Below are 19771 nucleotides of genomic sequence, written 5' to 3' on the forward strand. Positions count from 1 at the left end.
ACTCCACGGTGTCCAGAAGCACAGCGGATCAAATCAATGCCTTGATCAGCGCCCCAAAGCATAAGTATATGCACAACACTACACTCTGGGAGAACCAAAGCATGAGTGCCGCCACATACACTTACACTTTGGTTCCAATTGGTAGGGTGGGACTCCCTATCCATTTTGGTCGGGTTCGAGGCCCATCTAAAACCTCTGCCGTACTCTGGGTCCGGCACCCGGCCGCAGTGCGACTCCACATTAGACAAATGCCCTTCCTGCATTTAGGTATAAACCACAGCCACCACGAATCTCACCAAAGGGCCAAACCCAATGAGCAGATTGGAGTTTCCTCCAAGGGCTAACTGCTCCCCGTGGTACCATGTTAAAGTCTTTGGTATGACGTTTGTAACTTTTGGCTACTACCAGTTTGAGTCCATAGTAATCCCAACGCATGACTGGTGACATTTGTCGCTTGAACCACAAATGTTTGTTATATAATTGTAAACTATATAAAAACTATAATATTATTTCAAGCTAATATTATAGCACTTTTCTGACATCTCTGACCATGCCGACATTCAAAACAGACCTGTACTTGTCAGACATAGTGCATTTGGATTTTAGTCGCCTCTTACGACAGGCATGCCTTACCGCGGGAATATTCTCTTCCCCCTCCCCGCAGGGGGAAGAAGATAAGAATAAAGATTTGTATTTAAATGTGTAAATATATTGCTTCCTCGTCAGTTCTGGTCAAATTTTATCAGATAGTATTGTTGTTGGGAAATAAAAATGCACTCACCATCTTGTCGACACATAGTCCGTGAATGGCGGTCGCGAACGTACCTCGCGTGCTAAGCCGAAATCTGCAATTTTAATAAGCTCCGGTCCTGAGCAAAGTAAATTCTCCGGCTTCAAGTCACGATGGAAAAATCCATGGCGGTGCATAAATGCCAAGCCTGTGAGTACCTGTATGTCAAAAAGACATAAAATATACATATACATATATTCAGGGATTTGGTTACAAGTTTAAAAAAATTGCTACAACTTGTGAGATTCATGATCTTAGAAGCAAATCGATTATATGTATACCATCAGCCGGAAATCAAACTTCTTAGCTTAGCTTGAGTCGATTTAAGCTCCTTCAACGAATATGTAAATTAACTTACCTGAAACAGTATACTTTTGAGCGTCGGTTCTGGCAAATGTGTGTCGCGGTCTTTAATCATTTGGTATAAATTCTCCTTCATGTATTCAAAAACAAAATATAACGTGTCATTCTCGCGTATGACTTCCTTCAGTTTAACAATATTGGGATGAGAGAGTTTCTTGAGTGACTGCAAAATGAATTTCATATACATAATTAGATGTTTACGAGTATATATAGGTACGTATACATATTAAGCAAGAAGTATTTAACAAAAGTCTTACCTTGACTTCACGCAAATTCATCGCCTCCTCCCAGGAGTAATATTTTCGTTTCATACGTTTGATAGCCACCTTTTCGCCAGTGTCTTTGCGTTGAGCTAACACCACTGTACCGTATGTGCCATCACCCAATTGTGAGAGTGTAATATAACGATTCATTATACTTGAAGCGGGAAGCACCCGTAGACGTATGAATAAATTGTCGCAATTATTTTCAGTCAGTCGTTATAATAAAAGGCATTATGCTGGAATTGGAACAGGAAACGATAAGATTTTCGAAAGGTACATAATAATAATAATAATATAATATGAGACCAATTTCAACCTGGTGCTATTGTAAGTTATATGAGAAGTTTTACTCCATAGCCTTGTACCAATAATATACATATATCGTTCAAAAGCTGCGTAATTGCCTACAGCCCGAAAAGTCGTTGACAATTCTCAAACATCCACAACATATTTAAGTTATTGAGAATGTTCTTATAAAATTTACTAAATCAGCTGCAGATGGATGGATGGCCGGTTAGGTTTGCGTTCATCCTGAGAGCCGATATGATATCGCATGTGCCAAGGATTTTAGACCCATCTACTCTTCTTTCTTATTGAAAACATTACTAAGGCTGATTGATCGGTTTTTAAGGGGTAGTATTATCCAATTATTATACATCCAAGATATCGACTTTCAAGAACACAGCAGGTCTAACCGTCAATGGACACAGCCACATAAAGTCTTGTCTCATTGCTTAAGAAGACCAAAAAGACTTCGATATTGAGAAAGCATTCAACAACAACAGCTTTGTATTGGTTTGTTGTTGAATTGAATATTAAATTTCTCATCTTCAAATTTTCTGCGATCGAAAAGGGTGATTCTTTGGCTAAATGAATATATAGTTAAGCCTATAATGTTCTCCAAAATGTTTGTATTATAGAAGGCGCTGAAAAAGACAACATTTGCGAAAAAATTTGCGTGCGACAGTTAGAGTAAGTACAAGAATAAAGACACCCACTGGAATTATTTCCTGAAGCAGACAATTTCGTGCTCTTTTTTATTAATTTTAAATATATTACGATTAAAATCATTATATTGGACCCTTGAAACCTAAGCAGCTATATTGTACTTAAACAACATAAAATACAAAATGTATTCATAATCATAAAAATTTCGTGCTGAGCACATTTGCATTAGAATGATAGAACTTAAGTGTATGTGTGAAGTCAACTTGCACAATAGTGCTTTGAAATGTTAACCACTGGTTTGGAATACTTATCTCTAACATATAGCTTGCTAAGACAGGTACTTCAGTCTCAATATCTGCGAAATGGACTGTTGGGCCTCAGACCAAATCAGCAAGCGCTTGTCGATTACCAACAGCTGTGCAGTCGTAAGGTCGTTTTGACCTCGTAAGAGGTCGGCATTTTAATGGCTGTAGGTATTCTAACTGGACACTGTCCTATCGGACTTCATGCAGTAATATCGAATATCTTGTCGGATGCCAGCTGCGTCGGCTATTTCTATTTCAGATTAGACATCTAGTGAAATTGCGGAAATAGGAAAAAAAATAACTGATATCAACTACAAGAGTTTTGTTCGAATGAACACAAAGGACTGTATATAACAGTCCAAGTGAGATCCCCCGTCTAAACGGTCAGTCATCTAACCTTACCTAACCTAGCTGCAGCTTTGAATAACGAGGTATGACAATTAAGTAATGAGACTGATTCCATAAAAACCGTATATTTGAAAATTATTTCACAACTCTACCATCCCCTTCAAAGTAGTCCCCTTGGACAGCTATACAGCGATTCCAGCGCATTTTCCATACTTCGTAACATTTCTGGAACGCTTCGACTGGGATCTCCGCGAGTACCCTCGTCACGGCCGCCTGGATGTCCGCAATCCACTCAAAATGGGTTCCTTTGACCACCTATTTTGTTTTAGGAAACAAAACAAGTCACAGGATGACATGTCGGGCGAATAAGGCGGCTGTTGCAACACGGCGATCCCTTTAGAGGCCAAATTCTGGGACACGCTGAGGGCGGTGTGGCACAGAGCGTTGTCGTGATGAAGGATCCAGTTACGAGCGATGTCTGGGTGCACCCTGTTGACTTGTTTTCGCAATCTTTCGAGTACTTGGCAATAGTAGACTTGACTCACGGTTTTCCCCGGTGGAACGAATTCTTTGTGGACGATTCATGCGAGCTTTTTCAGGGCGGGGGGGCGCGCGGAGATAACCATTGTGAGCCTGGGCACGACTAAGAGCACTATCACCATACACTCTTACAATTTTAGCGTACGTTTCCGAAACTATTTCGCCCAATCTGGCGCAAAATTTTATCGCGACGCGTTGCTCTTGATTTCGTTTTTCCATTTTCGTAACGAGCACTACAAACACACGTCTACTCAACTTGACGCAGCAGGCGAACTAAACAAACTAGAGCGATGGTACATATATCAATGGAGAGGGGAGGGATGCCGGAAAAAGAGAAAGGGAATTTCAAGGTCACAGGTTTACCACAAGCGCGGCAATAAAATCAGTCTCATTACTTAATTGTCAAACCTCGTAGAATAACATAAAGTGATGATCTCGAATCCACTACTTACAAAAAAGTTGAAATATATTTACTGCTCTTTAGAAACCATACATTTTTTGGAGCCCATAGCCTATCAAAAGCCTTATTCAAATATAGCAGCTAAAAGTTGTTAAGATGTATGCAACAACACTTAAAGAGAATTGGATAAAGGAGATTCTGCCGCTTCAAACCACAAAAACTGTGAGTTACGAACTTACTTGATCTTATTATTTGGGTTTAGGCCTTGGAATCTTCGTTTAATTCGACACCCACCGTCTCTTGTTAAATACTCTAACATAACAAATTGATGCTCTGTATACTTTTATATCTGTCTCTGTCCGATCATTTGACAGTTTAAGATCTTGATGTAAAATTTGAGTATGTGATTTTTAAGTATCGAAATTTTCAATTTAAATTTTTTTAAATATTCCACACATGGTGTGTCGCTTTAGACAATAAGAACATATGCCCCGCGTATAAGAATACCCTTCAGCGGTAAAAGTCTTCAATTCGCTACAAAATATTGGCAGGGAGGCAGTACGAGAGCCACCTGTCATTTCGTAAGCTGTATTAGAGAAGGAAGTGTACTAAGTAATTCGTATATTTTTTCCATATTATTTTATTTATTGGATCTGTTTTTTTTAAGCCTAACAATAAATTATAAAATCTTAAATCTATTTAAAAACTAGACAGGCTTAAGCAAGTAATTGGGCTGTTGGGTACGCAGGCATATATCTTCTTTTAAGGCGTGCTGTTCGCAAGAATGTACCAAAGCAATAGTCAAAGGGTTTGGGTGAACTCGGAGTTTAGATATATATTTTATTATGGTATCTTCTACTTCTTTCTTTACCATAGGAATACCAAGATCTGTATGGATATTTTCATTACGCATGTATCATGGTGCACCCGAGATTGCTCTAAACATTTTAGATTGGAACCTTTGAATTCGTATTGACACAAAATTGTTCCGAGAATTTGTCTTCCATACCTAAAAATACCTTCAGGTGGCGGTTATTGAAGGGGTCCGTTACAACTCACGTGACTGCGATTGAATCATCTTGTCATACATCTTATCATACAAGTGAAGTAAATGAAATCAAAATAAATCGAATTTTAGGCATAACAAAAGATTACTATTGTAATTGTCCCAACATCGTCTCTTGCTTTTTGCCTTTTGCAAAATAATTCTTATATGTAAGTAGGCCTATCTCGAAAGCAATTACGAGAGCTGCTTTCTGGCCTAGGCAACACTAAGTGTTGCCAGGTGCAATCTGACATTTCCATTGGAAAGTTTGACATTTTTTAGCATAACATCACTCAGAACGTTTTGTCATTTAATCGTGAATTGTTTTATTTACAGGGAATTAAAAAATTCATCTCGGCCAAAAAATGGAATTAACTCGTGAACATTTTCGTGCGATCATTTTTCACAACTTTCGACGTGGATTATCACGAGAAGAGTGCATCGATGAACTAAAATCTTTGTATGGTTATGAAGCACCATCCTATAGTACTGTGAAAAATTGGTACAACGAATTCAATCGTGGCCGACGCTTGCTCAAAGACGAATTCCGTGAAGTTCGTCCAAAAACAGCCGTTGTGCCAGAAAACATCGATGCCGTACGTGAACTGATAATGCAAGACCGTCATGTAACATACCTTTAGATAGAGGCATGCCTATGCATTTCTCCCACCAGCATACATTCGATATTGCATGAACACCTGGCCATAAAAAAGGTTTGTTCTCGTTGGATCCCGCACAATTTGACAATCGCTCAAAAAAAGGCTCGTGTGGATTGGTGTAAAGAAATGCTGAAAAAATGCGATCGCGGTGCTTCAAAAGACGTTTATAAGATCATCACAGGTGACGAATCATGGATCTATGCGTATGAGCCCGAAACAAAACAGCAATCGACCGTGTGGGTCTTCCAATACGAGCCAAATCCAACGAAAGTTTTTCGTGGAAGAAGCACTTCGAAGCAAATGGTTGCCTGTTTCTTCGGCAAAACTAGTCATGTGGTGACTGTTCCGCTTGGGCAACTTAGGACGGTCAATTCTGAGTGGTACACCACCATTTGTTTACCTGAAGTCTTCGGAGAAATTCGGAAAACGAACAAGAGAAGACGAATCATTGTGCACCATGACAATGCGAGCTCTCACACATCGGCTCAAACCAGCGCCTTTTTGACCGGCCAAAACGTCGAATTGATGGGTCATCCGCCGTACAGCCCTTACTTGGCACCCAATGACTTCGTTTTATTCCCACACATCAAGAAAATAATGCGTGGTCAACGATTTTCGTCGCCAGAAGATGCTGTTGAAGCATTCAAAAACCATGTTTTGGAGGTGTCTCAATCGGAGTGGAAAAAGTGCTTCGAAAATTGGTTTGAGCGCATGCAAGAGTCTATAAATCTTGATGGAGAATATTTTGAAAAACAATAAAACCATTTTCGTTGATAAATATTCCTATTTTCATTATTAGGCCAGAAATATATATAGCAGCCCTCGTATTCTCCTAGACTTATTGTTGACACTTTTTACTTGTCAAGAATTCTACATAGAATTACTCTTAAAGTCGAACGTCATCGTCGCCGCAGATTAATGTAAATGTTCATATATCTATACATCTGCTTGCAATGAAAAGTAGCGTCTATACCAAAACTACATTAGGTTATTAACCGTTATCTGCTGAGTCCTAAGCGTTACTAAAATCCATTTTTATGCTCAGAGCCAATCGCATTGTACAAGTCACGCATCTATTGAATACATTGCTTACAAACAAATGTACATATATGTAATACGTATTTAATTACTATAAAAATGTATTTACTAAATCTGCTGTTAAGCGTGTCGATTTAATAGTTACAATAGTAATAAATTATTCTTTTATTGTCGCCGCTTTGTCCTTCTATCGTCGCTATAAATAATTTCCACTGATCAATATTTTTTTCACGCCGCGTTATGCAATTATATACACATTTATTTTTCGATATCGAAGTTAGATAGCCATTTATAGAACTTATAATTACTAACGGCAACTTGAAAATTTATTTACAACTATTCCCGTGTTAAATTGACACGTGCTCGAAAATTAACGAAACAAAAATTTTTCATTGTAAAAATTTAAACAAGAAAATATTAAATAAACAAAAACTTTTCAAGAAACTGCTTATTTGTCGGAACTACCAATATCAGTCCACTATAGCAATACTTTGATTAATAATATAACAACCTTTTCATACACTAAATATATTTAGTCTTATTAGAATACAATAACAAGTACCGAATTCACATTTAATAAGGCTGAGAACAGCAGTAAAAACTTAAACTCAACCCTTTGAATATTTTTCCTTGTAATGTTTGTGGGCAGTAAGACTTTTTAATTAAATTTTGTGCGAAAACTCATTTGTGGATTTTTTAGATTGATATGACTGTCAGTGACACATGTGATAATTGTTTGTCGCGAGCAAGAGTTTTTGATTTATTCAAAAAAGTCGAGACCGCGCTGACGACGAACCACGTACCGGACGACCAACAACAACAAATGAAGATCAACACGTCAATTATACTTGTAGGCAGACAACTCTTGGTTAATGCACCGTCACATATTTTTTTCGCCAAATTTTCATTCAATATCGTGCCGCAACCACCGAACTCGCCTGATTTGGCTCCGTGTGACTTTGAGAGAACGGTATTGTAAATGGTTCAATCAAAGTGCAATTTCTACACTTATGCTAACCATAAACGGCAGATTGATTGTGGTAATGGAAACACAGAGCATCTACTAGGCGATCCAAAGCATGTGGGCCACCTATTAGACGGTTGCTGGTCGTTAGAGGTCGCCAAATTGTGAAAAACGATATGCGCGCTTTCAAAATCGATCATGATGAAATCCGGAGAATTTTTGCGTTGCTGGTGGTCCTTGGCGGATGCCTGATGGTTCTAATGGAAGCACATAGCAACTTCCAGGAAGTCCGGCTTAAGGCCACGAAGGTCACGGTTAGCTGAAACGCTAATGAATATATCGGGCACTAGTTTTTGTTGTGTATTTACAGATGATTTTATTACAGGCGTGTGTAATATGTAATCTTCCACTTTGGATAATCGAAAATTGATATTCCCTAAACAAAATATATGTATTAAGTTTCCCACCATGTTAATAACACCCTGAGGGACGTGTTGGAGAACCAGTGAAATGTATATATAAATGATCATAATGACAAACTGGGTCGAATTAGCCATAGCCGTCTGTCTGTATATGCGCTAACTAGTCTCAGTTTTCGAGATATCGATCTCAAATTTCGCACATGTCTTTTTCTCCTTAAGAAGCTGATCATTTCTTGAAGCGACTATAGCATATAGCTCCCATATAGACTGCTCGATCACAATCAAGTTCTTGTATAGAAAATATTTTTCGGTAGGATATCTTCACACATTTTGGCATAGATTATTGCCCAATGTATCGGTTTAATCTTCAAAGAAATCGTTAAGATCGAACCATTATAGAATACCTGTATAGCTGCATTCAAACTGATAAATGAAAATCACGTCCTTATTAGGAAAACGTGTTTATTTGACGAGATACCTGCACAAAATTTTACACGAATTATTGTCCGAAGCAGCGAGACAATCTCCGAAAAACAATCTTCAGATCGCCATTTGGCTGTCATACAAACTGAACAATTAAACCAACGTCCTTGAAAAATTTTTATTTATAAGAGATATTCTAGCTTCGGTGCAACTGAATTGCTTTTTATTGCTTTCAGCGCCTGCGATAATATTATTTACTACTTAAGTACATATGTATGTGTATTTAGTACGTACTTATACTACATATGTATGTGTCACTAAACAATTGGGTAACAAATCAATATATTGAAAATAATGTACACACATACATAGATGCATACATATGTAGATCCTCATTCTGCTCCTTAACGATGTCAGCGCTCGCAAGCAATCGTTAAGACACATTTTCCACAATCAGCCAAGGTCAAAGGCGTCATTTTTCTATGAAAATATCAATATTATTAAAGTGTCTTGGCTGCACTAATATTGACTGTGTGTTTGATGTTGGCGTGTAAGCATTGGAAAGCACGCAAGGAAGAGTCGGGTCCTAGTAGGAGTTGACCCAGAAATTTATTACTTGGCTTTCCTAATAATTATCGCCTATGTTTGTAAGGTTTATGTTGTACATATTTATTTACAAGTGTATACAAGTCAATTAAAGCAAACGTCATTATGGTTGTCACAAAGTTGACCCAATTGAAATCAAGCGTATAACAAGCTTAGATAATTGTGTCACAATGTCAGGATGATACTGTGAAAATGTTCAACTATTTCCCATATGCATTAATAATTAATGTAAATAACTGCTGCTTTTTCCATTGACATTAAAATGAAAATAAGAAAAAAATCTTGAATATTCAAAAAGACCACCTGATTTCCTACTTTTTATCGATATTTTGGGAAATAAACTTAAGTCATTTATAGCATTGGGTCATTGGGTCAACAAATAAAAAGTATATAAATTAATCTTGTGACCAAGAACGTCGCTTTTTTAAAGGTAAGGGTTGGTCATTATGTTTTAAAATGATTTCCGACAATGAATATTCCTTCCAAGGCGTCAATCGACTCTAGCTATCTAAATAAACGACACAAAAACTAGTCCATCGAAATTAAATCGGACGATCTTGGAGGCCACGCTACTGGCCCACAACGTGTGATAACGCACTTACCAAAAGTTTCCTTCAATATATTGGTTTTTTCCTTATATGACCTGTAGTGCTTTCTTGCTGGATTCAAAGGTCGTTCACATCAACATCCTCCCAACTCAACATTCGACATTGACTGTAACATTATGGCCGGCTTCATTTTTAAAGAAATATAGACCAACGATTCCATCTGACCATAGAGCACTCCAAATAGTGACTTGTTGAGTTTGTAACGGCGTCTCAACAATGGATTTTCATCACTCTAAAAGCAACAATTTTGTTTATCAACATATCCATTCAACCAAAAGTGAGCTTTATCGCTGAACAACATTTTTTTTGTTTGCCATCTCGCTTTGGATCCATTCACCGAACGTGCCACGTGTCTGAATTGTTTGAATTCAATTCATGAGTTAGATTTTTTTAGCCCGCAAAATGTTCTCATTGTTGTTCGAATTATGGACTCTGTTAGGCGATTGTGTGGACCAATATTAGACAATAGATTTGCACGCTTTGGAAACGTTGCTCCGAAGTAAGTATAGTCATTATGGAATGGCAAACCAAACTGAGTAAAAACGAGCAAGAACTGTCAATACGAGTAAGACCAATTCCGAAAAAGTATTGCCTCATTGAAATTCATAGGTTTAAAAAACACTATAAACGATAAATTTCGTATTCAAATACAACAATTAATTGAGTTGTTTGAGGGGCTTGACAAATATTGTATTAAAATAGTGAATAAATACGATAAGTAGACTCGCTTACTTGGATTGGTTTAGATCATTAAACTAGTGTATATCAAAAATAATAAATACACTTAATTTTTTAAGGATATTCTTCATACAGACTGATATATTGCAACTATTCACAATGCCAATCAGAATAACGGAAATATTTTTATTAAATGTATTGGATGTACCAATGTTATAATATTATGTGTGGTTTGGCATTATCACGAATAGCTGGATTTCGTTAAGATATCTCAACGATTAACTGATTTCAGTAAACTACTTGACCAGGACTACAACATTTTTCATGTTTGTGTGAAGTTTGATCTTCATATGTAAATTAGTGTGCCTTTGGCAACTGTTTGTTTAGGACGATATAGTTTTGGTTATAGAGTGTGTCAATGATTGACTCATACCAAGAGAACTGGATCTATTGTAAAAACGACGTCGAATGGACAATGTATGCAGCTGAGGAGTCTACATTCATCAAACGCAATATTAATGCTGACGAGACGTGGGTTTATGAATATGATGTCGAATCTGACCAACAATCTAGCGAATGGCTCTCCAAAACTAAGCCGAAACTGAAAAAACAAAAATTCGCTGAAGGCACTAAAGATCAACTCAGTGGAGTCTTAAACAAGTTTTAAATTTGATCAGATATGGTCATTATCTTGATGATGATTGATGATAAAGTCAGCGAAAGCACTGGGGCGACACGAAGGACTTTTTAAATAAAACAAGTAAGAAGAGGCTAAACTATAACCGAACATTTCATACTCTTGTAACTTGCAAGGATTGAAGCCAGGGAAATACCTTAGGGTATTTGCATAACTTTATATTATAGTAAGTAAGGAAGGGCTAATATGTGCGCTAGGCCAATTTGGTTATTTTAGCATTAGTGGTTTAGGAGATATGTACATTAAACTTATTAGAGGGCGGAGTTAAGCCAACTTTTTCAAAATTTTTTGCCTACAGGTGACCCTACCTACTTCGATCCCCGGTGAAAATTAGAGTTTCAAATTTGGTATTTTTTTAATTATATTTTAGGTCATTTAATTTAATTAAGATAATTCACACATTGACCGATTTTCGTCAAAAAGTCAACCATGGGCTGTAGAGTCCACATTTCAAGTATCTGGGGGCTTGAATAATTATAGTTTGATGATATCCAGATATGTTGATTGGTTTTTGATGGATGGGTCTCTATGGAATTTAAAATTTTGTTGTATACGGGTGGTTCTTATCCGAGTTCGCTTATTTTTGGACTATAATATGGGAATGTTAAAATAATCGTATACCAAATTTGGTTGAAATTGGTAAAGTAGTATATGATTTCACATAAAGGTGGTAGATGGTGATGAACTAAATAAATGAATATATCAAACATTTAGGTAACGCGAGTCTAAGCAACACCAGTTTATTGTATTGTACCCAAATTTACCATAACACCCAGAAGTAAACATCGGAGACCGCATAAGGTATAAGTATATAAAAATAGCGTGACGAGCTGTGTCTCAGGTTTTGAGATATCAATCTGATTTTTGCACACGTCTTTTTCTCACCAAGAATCTGTCGATATCGGACAACTATAGCATAAAGCTGTCATAAAAACCGAACGATCGGTATAAAGTACTTGTGTTGACGAGGTATCTTCACGAAAGGCAATGGTGCATTCTACGAAGAAATTGTTAAGATCCGATCACTATAGCACCCCCCTGGTGACGCCATCTAAATGTCGACTGATGCGTTAAAACCTGCTATCTTTATCAATTGTCCAATGAGAATTTCATGACATTTCATGGATTGGGAGTGAAGTTATTGCATTTTAAGTGTCAGTATGTTTGTGTTATCGGTGCGAAAATGAGCTTCGAACAGAGAGCCAAAATTAAATTTTGTTTTCAAATTGGTAAAACTTTGACAGAAACGTTTCAATTGATGATACAAGTTTATGGCGATAATTGCCTATCCCGTAGCAGAGTGCACGAGTGGTTTCAACGTTTTCAAAGTGTGGGCCAATCAAAATCCGCGATCACTGGAAATTCCATCGAAACTGTGCGTGAATTCATCAAAAATCAACCGAAAGCATCATTGAAATTCATGGAAATGGAATTGAACATCTCCAAAATATCGATTTATCACATTTTGATCGAACATTTGGGCTTACGAAAGGTGTGCGCACGGTTTGTTCCGCAAAAATTGACTGACGACCAAAAATTGCTCAGAATCCGACATTCGAAGGACACCTTGTGACCGATTATTTCACAAAAAATCACATTTTAATCATTAACCACCCTCCGTATTCACCTGATATGTCACCATGCGACTTCTTCCTTTTCGGAAAAATGCATTTGCCCATAAAAGGAAAGCATACGTAGAGCAGACGTAGAGGCCATTCAAAAGGCTTGCACCGGCACATTGGGGCCATAACGGCCAACAAGCTAAAACACACGTTTGACATGCTTTTGAACCGTGCAAAAACCTGTTTTGAAACAGAAGGAGACTATTTTGAATAAAATAAATTAACTTTGCCGAAAAACCCATTTGTTCTGTTTACTTTGGAACACACCTTGTAGTTTCAGTACAACCGAAGTTACACTTTTCTCTTGTTTTATAATAGTACATTAGGTTATGAAACAAGTTCGAATCATGTATTGCACCCAATCACGTATATAATACATTCAATGAGGCAACGCATGACACTAATTATCTATTTCACTAATTACTGCTTTGTTAGTTTCTTATCACTAAACAGTTACAATAACATCAATGTAAAGGTCATTGAATAAGCAACCATGGAAAATATTCAAGGTAACATACTGCAAGATACACAGATGGGGTTCTGATTGCATGAAAATGGATGTCGAATTGATTTTGGTATTGTCCCCTCTATTTTTCATATCAAGGTCAGCTAGTTTTATAAATAATAATGCATAGTTCGAAGGCTAAGATCTTTATCAACATTGTGAGGTCAAAATATGCAGTCAAAAGCGATTGTCGACTGTTTTGAAAATAAAAAATATTATATCTGCTGTGTAATGATTTTCTCATATTTCATTAAATTTATTTTTGTTATCTCTAAACGTATGTAAGAAAAATTTAATGTTTATGCAGAAAATTAGTCAGGGAAGCCTTAAACGGAAATGAGTGTTCTAACTTTATTTCTCTCGTTAAGATGTACTTATAAAAGCCATTATAGCTTTTTATGCGGAGTTTCCCGAAAGACCAGGTCAATATCAATAATACGTAGTAGACTGATTGTGATCAAATGTGGTGCTATACGATTCCATGACGTCGTCAGCCGGAGATAAGGACCCCTTGCGTCGCGTTTATAAAACTTATTCATTTTTTTGCTTTAATTTTGTTTTCCCCCAGACGAGTGCCATAAAGAAGATAATGAAGCGAAGCAAATGGGTCTGGTAATGGACGAGGGCAAGACGAAATATTTCCTATCCTCAAACAAGCAGTCGTCTCACTCTCGACTTCTCTCCCACGTCACTGTTGAAAGTCATAACTTCGAAGTCGGTGATAATTTCGTCTATCTTTGAACCAGTATTAATAGCAACAACAGTGTCAGTTTCGAAATCCAACGCAGAACACCTCTTGCCAACAGGACTTTCCTTGTGTTTGTTTACGTGAGTTTTTTTGCTGCGCAGTGGCGGGTGCGTATCTCGGCTGCAACAAAATAGTAGTCTAAAACACTGGAAACGTATCTTCCATCTCGATCCGGAGACAACCAGGTAGGTTGACGAATTTTCTTATGCTGGAATAGAGTCGGTTGTTGAACCGACAAGATATTCACCATGCGCCAAATCTTGGAAAAGACCCGTGAAAAGAGAATCGACACTCACCACCTCTTCGTCGATTTCAAAGCTGCTTTCGACAGCACGAAAAGGAGCTGCCTTTATGCCGCGATGTCTGAATTTAGTATCCCCGCAAAACTAATACGGCTGTGTAAACTGACGTTGAGCAACACGAAAAGCTCCGTCAGGATCGGGAAGGACCTCTCCGAGCCGTTCGATACCAAACGAGGTTTCAGACAAGGTGATTCTCTATCGTGCGACTTTTTCAACCTGCTTCTGGAGAAAATAGTTCGAGCTGCAGAACTCAACAGAGAAGGTACCATCTTCTATCAGAGTGTACAACTGCTGGCGTACGCCGATGATATTGATATATATAAATGCCAGCCTAGAAATCCAACGCAGGATATCGCTTGCCAACAGGTGCTACTTCGCACTAAGCAGGCAATTGAGAACTAAAGTCCTCTCTCGACGATCAAAAGCAAAACTCTATAAATCACTCATTATTCCCGTCCTGCTATATGGTGCAGAGGCCTGGACGATGTCAACAACAGATGAGTCGACGTTGCGAGTTTTCGAGAAAAAAGTTCTGCGAAAGATTTATGGTCCTTTGCGCGTTGGCCACGGCGAATATCGCATTCGATGGAACGATGAGCTGTACGAGATATACGACGACATTGACATAGTTCAGCGAATTAAAAGACAGCGGCTACGCTGGCTGGGTCATGTTGTCCGAATGGACGAAAACACTCCAGCTCTGAAAGTATTCGACGCAGTACCCGCCGCGGGAAGCAGAGGAAGAGGAAGACCTCCACTCCGTTGGAAGGATCAAGTGGGGAAGGACCTGGCCTGGCTTGGAATATCCAATTGGCGCCACGTAGCGAAAAGAAGAAGCGACTGGCGCGCTGTTGTTGACTCGGCTATAATCGCATACGCGTTGTCACGCCAATTAAGAAGAAGAAGAAGAATACAGTACTACTACAGATAACTCAGATCATTAACATTGATTAAAAATGGAACATCATTCTAAAAAACGTTTATTTATTTTCGAAACCAAACCGATCTTCTTTTAACCCACAGATGCTTATTAAATCGTGCAGTGAAATCAAAGAGTCCTTATAAGCTGTATATGATGGCATTTCTCCGCCGAAGGCGAAATTCAAAAATTATTCTAATGTGTTTTAACGTGGTTGGGAGTGGGTTTTTGATGAGCCATACTAAGCTGAAGAAGGGACAACGAGAAAAAAGTACACGATCTCGTATCGAAAATACGGGAGGTAGCTAAGACAGTAAACATCTCAAAAAACTGCATTTGTCGCATCCTGCATGAATCATTTGCAAAAGCTGTCGATGCAATGGATACCGTGTTTGCTGCCACCAGCGCAACCACTATTACTGAGGCCACTTCGCATGAGTGTTTGACGTGGTTCAAGCGTAATATCTTCCACTACCTTCTTCAAGTTTGCTTTTGTTTATTAACTCGGAAAAGTCACTTGCTTTGAGTCGGGTGAAAAGCTTGCAGTATATAAATAATAAATGAAGAAATCGAAGGGCCTCCGAGTTATGCTATATTATGTCTAAAATTGTCGAAATCAGACCATACACTTTTAAGCGCCCCAGGCAACGAATTTATACCGAAAATATTAATATTTTTTGATATATGAAAGTATAAAATATTCCGTTACATCCAAAGTTCCTTACTTGTTTCTGTACAATTTTTTTTCAAAATATATGTATTATAATCTATTGTCAAAAATATGTTAAAATGAGTTCACGGATTTTCCCAGCTCTCATATACCACATACTACTATGAGCAAAAAATAGTAAGACTTTGTTCATAATTTAAAAATTTTTAATTTATTCTTCAAAATCTATGTCGTTCACCTCAAAGTAATCTCCCTTGGCCACGATATTCGGCGGATTGATCGTCTTTTTCCAGGTCGTGAGCATAGATCCAAGACTCATCGCCAGTAATAATACGTTTTATGACATCCTGGTAGTCGGATAGCATTGCTTCACAGACGTTAACACAAACACTTGAAATTCCTCGGAGAAGGCAGGCATGCAATAATCACTAAAAATAGCTAAATTTGACACAGTAGATAGAGTAGTAGAGACTACATCCTTTCGGCTACCTTTAAGGATAGGAGTAATGAATATCAATTTCCAGTCTGAAATAAAGTTACTAGTTGGTAGAGACTTATTGAAGAGAAGCTTGAGATGAAAAACAAATATAATTTTTTATAAGTACAGACGCCAGACCATCAAGATAATTTTTGAAAGAAGGCTTGATATTCCAAAAAGTCTTGGCAATGTCATCCTGCGAAAGACACAGATTGCCTAAATTTACAGATGAAGAATTATTAAGAGGAAAAGTAGAAGTATTTCCAAGCTCATCATAAATCTCAATGTATTTTTCTAGATAATTTTTTGGGAAGATAATTTAATTTTCAATTCAACTGTAAGGAACTGGACAAAGTAATTTTGAGAACAACGCGACTAAACTTTAAATTTGTTTCAGTTACACATCATGTGACTTCGATTCGGAGTAGAATATATATAATCTTGATACTTGAGAGAAATTGTTTCAGGGAGTTAAGTTTCGAATTTTAAAGACATAAACAAAATTTTTCAAATAAGGTTTTGCAAATACCTCAAAATATACCACCCATACACATACATACGATACATACAGTTGCGGTCAAAATAATAGTAGTGCTACTACTGCACATAGTTAACTGTTTCTATTTTTTCGCGTTTTCTTCTTTGCCCTTTATTCTCCTTAAAATAATGTTTTATAGACAGAGTTCAATAAAAAAAGTGCCGTTATAACTGTATACGTTAGCACGTGGAGTCGTTATTTCATTTACTTTCAAATGTGTTGGCTATTGAGTCGGTCAAAATAATAGTAGTGCAAGGAGTGAGCTTCCGAAAAATTCATAAAAAATATTTATTTGTGTCCAAGATTTACAAAAAGGTAAGTAATGCATTTTTTGATGTATTTTCATAAATTTTTGTGATAATCTGATAAAGATCGTTCAGCTATGGGACGAGGAAAGCACTGCACCGCTGAACAGCGCAACCTTATCAAAAAACTAATTTCAAACGGGAAAACTTACAAAGAAGTTGAAGAAATTATCGGCTGTTCACCGACAATGATTTCAAACGCGTTAAAATATAAATCCCAACCTGAAACACGTGGACGGCCACCCGCAATGACCGCTAAATTAGTCAATCGTGTGGTTAGATACTCGAAAAGTAATCCTTTCGCACCTGCAACTGATATCAAGAGTGACTTGCAGCTGGAAGCAAGCGTGGAAACTATCCGTAGACGTTTGCGGGAACAGGACTTAGCAGCTCATAGCCCAAGAAAAGTGCCATTACTGACTAAGAAGCATGTAGCGCAAAGGCTTAAGTTTGCGAACGATCACTTGGAATGGCCCCTTAAGAAATGGAGAAATATTTTGTGGACAGATGAATCCAAAATCGTGCTGCATGGTGCAAGAGGATCTCGCCAATATGTCAGACGACCCGCTAGTTCCGAATACAACCCGAAATACACAACTAAAACTATTAAACATGGAGGGTCAAGTATTATGATTTGGGCATGTTTTTCATTTTATGGTGTTGGACCGATATACTGGATAAAAGAAATCATGGATCGTACTGTGTATGTTCGAATTATGGAGGAAATCATGCTCCCTTTTGCCAGCGAAGAAATGCCACTACTTTGGGTCTTCCAGCAGGACAATGACCCAAAGCACACAAGCAAGTTGGCGCAGCAGTGGTTTCAGAGGAACAGGGTTGAGGTCATGGAATGGCCTGCACAGTCTCCAGACCTCAATCCAATAGAGAATTTGTGGTGCGATGTGAAAAAGGCAGTTTCTGTTGCTAATCCAACAAATAATAATCAGCTTTGGGAAACAGTAGAGCGGGCATGGAAATCGATACCAAAGGAACGATGTGAACATCTCGTTAATTCAATGCATCGCCGATGTGTAGCTGTAATATCGAACAAAGGATACGCAACTAAATACTAATTATTTTATAATTAATTTTCTTATTATTTTCAATTTAAATCAGATGAAAAGAAGAACTAATTGAAATATATTTTTGTTAAATAAAATCACACTACTATTTTTTGAATTTTGAATTGTAATGAATTTTTTCCTAAGTTTTGTTTATGATTTTATTGTTAAGAGTGGTTGTTCCTTAAAATAAAAACAACGAAAGTATTTAAATGAAAACATTCTACTTCTTCTTCATTTCTTTTTCAATGTGTGGGCACTACTATTATTTTGACCGCAGCTGTATGTATATTCTTAGGAATAACGACTGCTTCTAATGTGCGGCAGTCTTTAGTTTTGCCTTGACCAAAATTTGAATTTACAACCCTCAAGCAGTCAACGCACTCGGCTAAAACGGACGCAGAAAACCCATTCTACCAAACTTAACATCACTTTTCAGAAGTTTGAAAGTGAAGGAAGAATGATATATGTAATAGAAACAACTCATATTGAAACAAAATTTATATTTAGGTTATAAAATGGTTATATGTTGGATAGCGGAAGCTTAAAAGTTTATGATACACACATATGTAATATAATGTAGTGAATCGTAAGCAATAAAAAACTAAATTTCGAATTTTTCCTGATACGGTGTTTTGCATTTTTAATGACGATATATAAGTATAAATATATTTATATATATTAGGCCTCGTTTACATGTTTGTATTTACCTTCATTAGCTTCTCCTTGGCAATTAAGCTTTCACTAATTTCTTATTTATTTGTATACACTAAAGTAGGGCTTTAATATTTTTTTATTTATTTATTTTTGTATATAAGAATATATGTATATAATGGTATATACACACAAACATTTCATATGTATATGGTATGCAACGCTGTAAGTATAAACACTTGCAATTGTCACACTTTCATTGTGATTTATGGGTGCACTGAGTTTATCGATTAATTGTAATTAACTCTGATGATCCTGCATTTAAAATTTATGAGTGAATATGCATTTTCCATTTATTATTCATCTGTATACTCGATATATATGAAACAAATTAATTGCTTTCTTTCAAGACTTCTTGCGGCTTAAAATTCCTCAATTTTTATATAAGCTCATTAGAATTTCATAGACATACATATATATTTTTTTACAAACTGGTATTTACAGTTGTTTTTGTGTCGTTTTCACTATGCATTTTCACTTTCAAATATTTTCATTTCAAACTGTATTTTCCAACTTTTCCATATTTCGAATTCTCTTTTGCACTTTCTTTATAATATTTTTTTATACTGTCTTATGAAAAAATACTTAATATTTTCAACAAAATTCGACTACACAATAAACACAGGCGTAACTAACGTTTAACGTTGCCAACGTTAAAGGTTCTAAGGCTAACCACGAATAGCCGACGTTTACCAGCGCTAGCGAAGTCGACCCCTTTCAAAATAACAAACGAAATAAAAAGCAAAAACGCCTGCCAACCAAGCAGCACACAACAATAAATTGCCGAAAATAACGAAATATAACTGGCGTAC

The 19771-nt window shown here is 37.0% G+C and overlaps 1 protein-coding gene across 8 annotated transcripts in view; it reads right to left on the bottom strand.

Moving 5' to 3' along the window:
- LOC105221797 (probable serine/threonine-protein kinase DDB_G0268078) overlaps window positions 1-19771 on the bottom strand; it is a 34146-nt gene that overhangs the window by 14133 nt on the left and 242 nt on the right. For 4 of the 8 annotated variants that reach the window (XR_007423074.1, XM_049459237.1, XM_049459230.1 and 1 more), the window contains exons 1-4: window positions 18956-19652; window positions 1411-1652; window positions 1149-1316; window positions 782-948 (exon numbers count right to left, since the gene is read on the bottom strand). Coding sequence is in view for 7 of the 8 variants with exons in the window: in XM_049459237.1 (XP_049315194.1) it covers window positions 782-948; window positions 1149-1316; window positions 1411-1566 (491 nt within the window). In the remaining variant the exon portion in view is untranslated. Of the gene's footprint in view, window positions 1-781; window positions 949-1148; window positions 1317-1410; window positions 1653-18955; window positions 19720-19771 lie in introns of those variants that run through there. The other 4 variants (XM_049459209.1, XM_049459199.1, XM_049459213.1 and 1 more) reach the window with 4 other exon arrangements.

The sequence above is a fragment of the Bactrocera dorsalis genome, chromosome 1 (assembly GCF_023373825.1).
Source record: "Bactrocera dorsalis isolate Fly_Bdor chromosome 1, ASM2337382v1, whole genome shotgun sequence".
Lineage (NCBI taxonomy): Eukaryota > Metazoa > Arthropoda > Insecta > Diptera > Tephritidae > Bactrocera > Bactrocera dorsalis.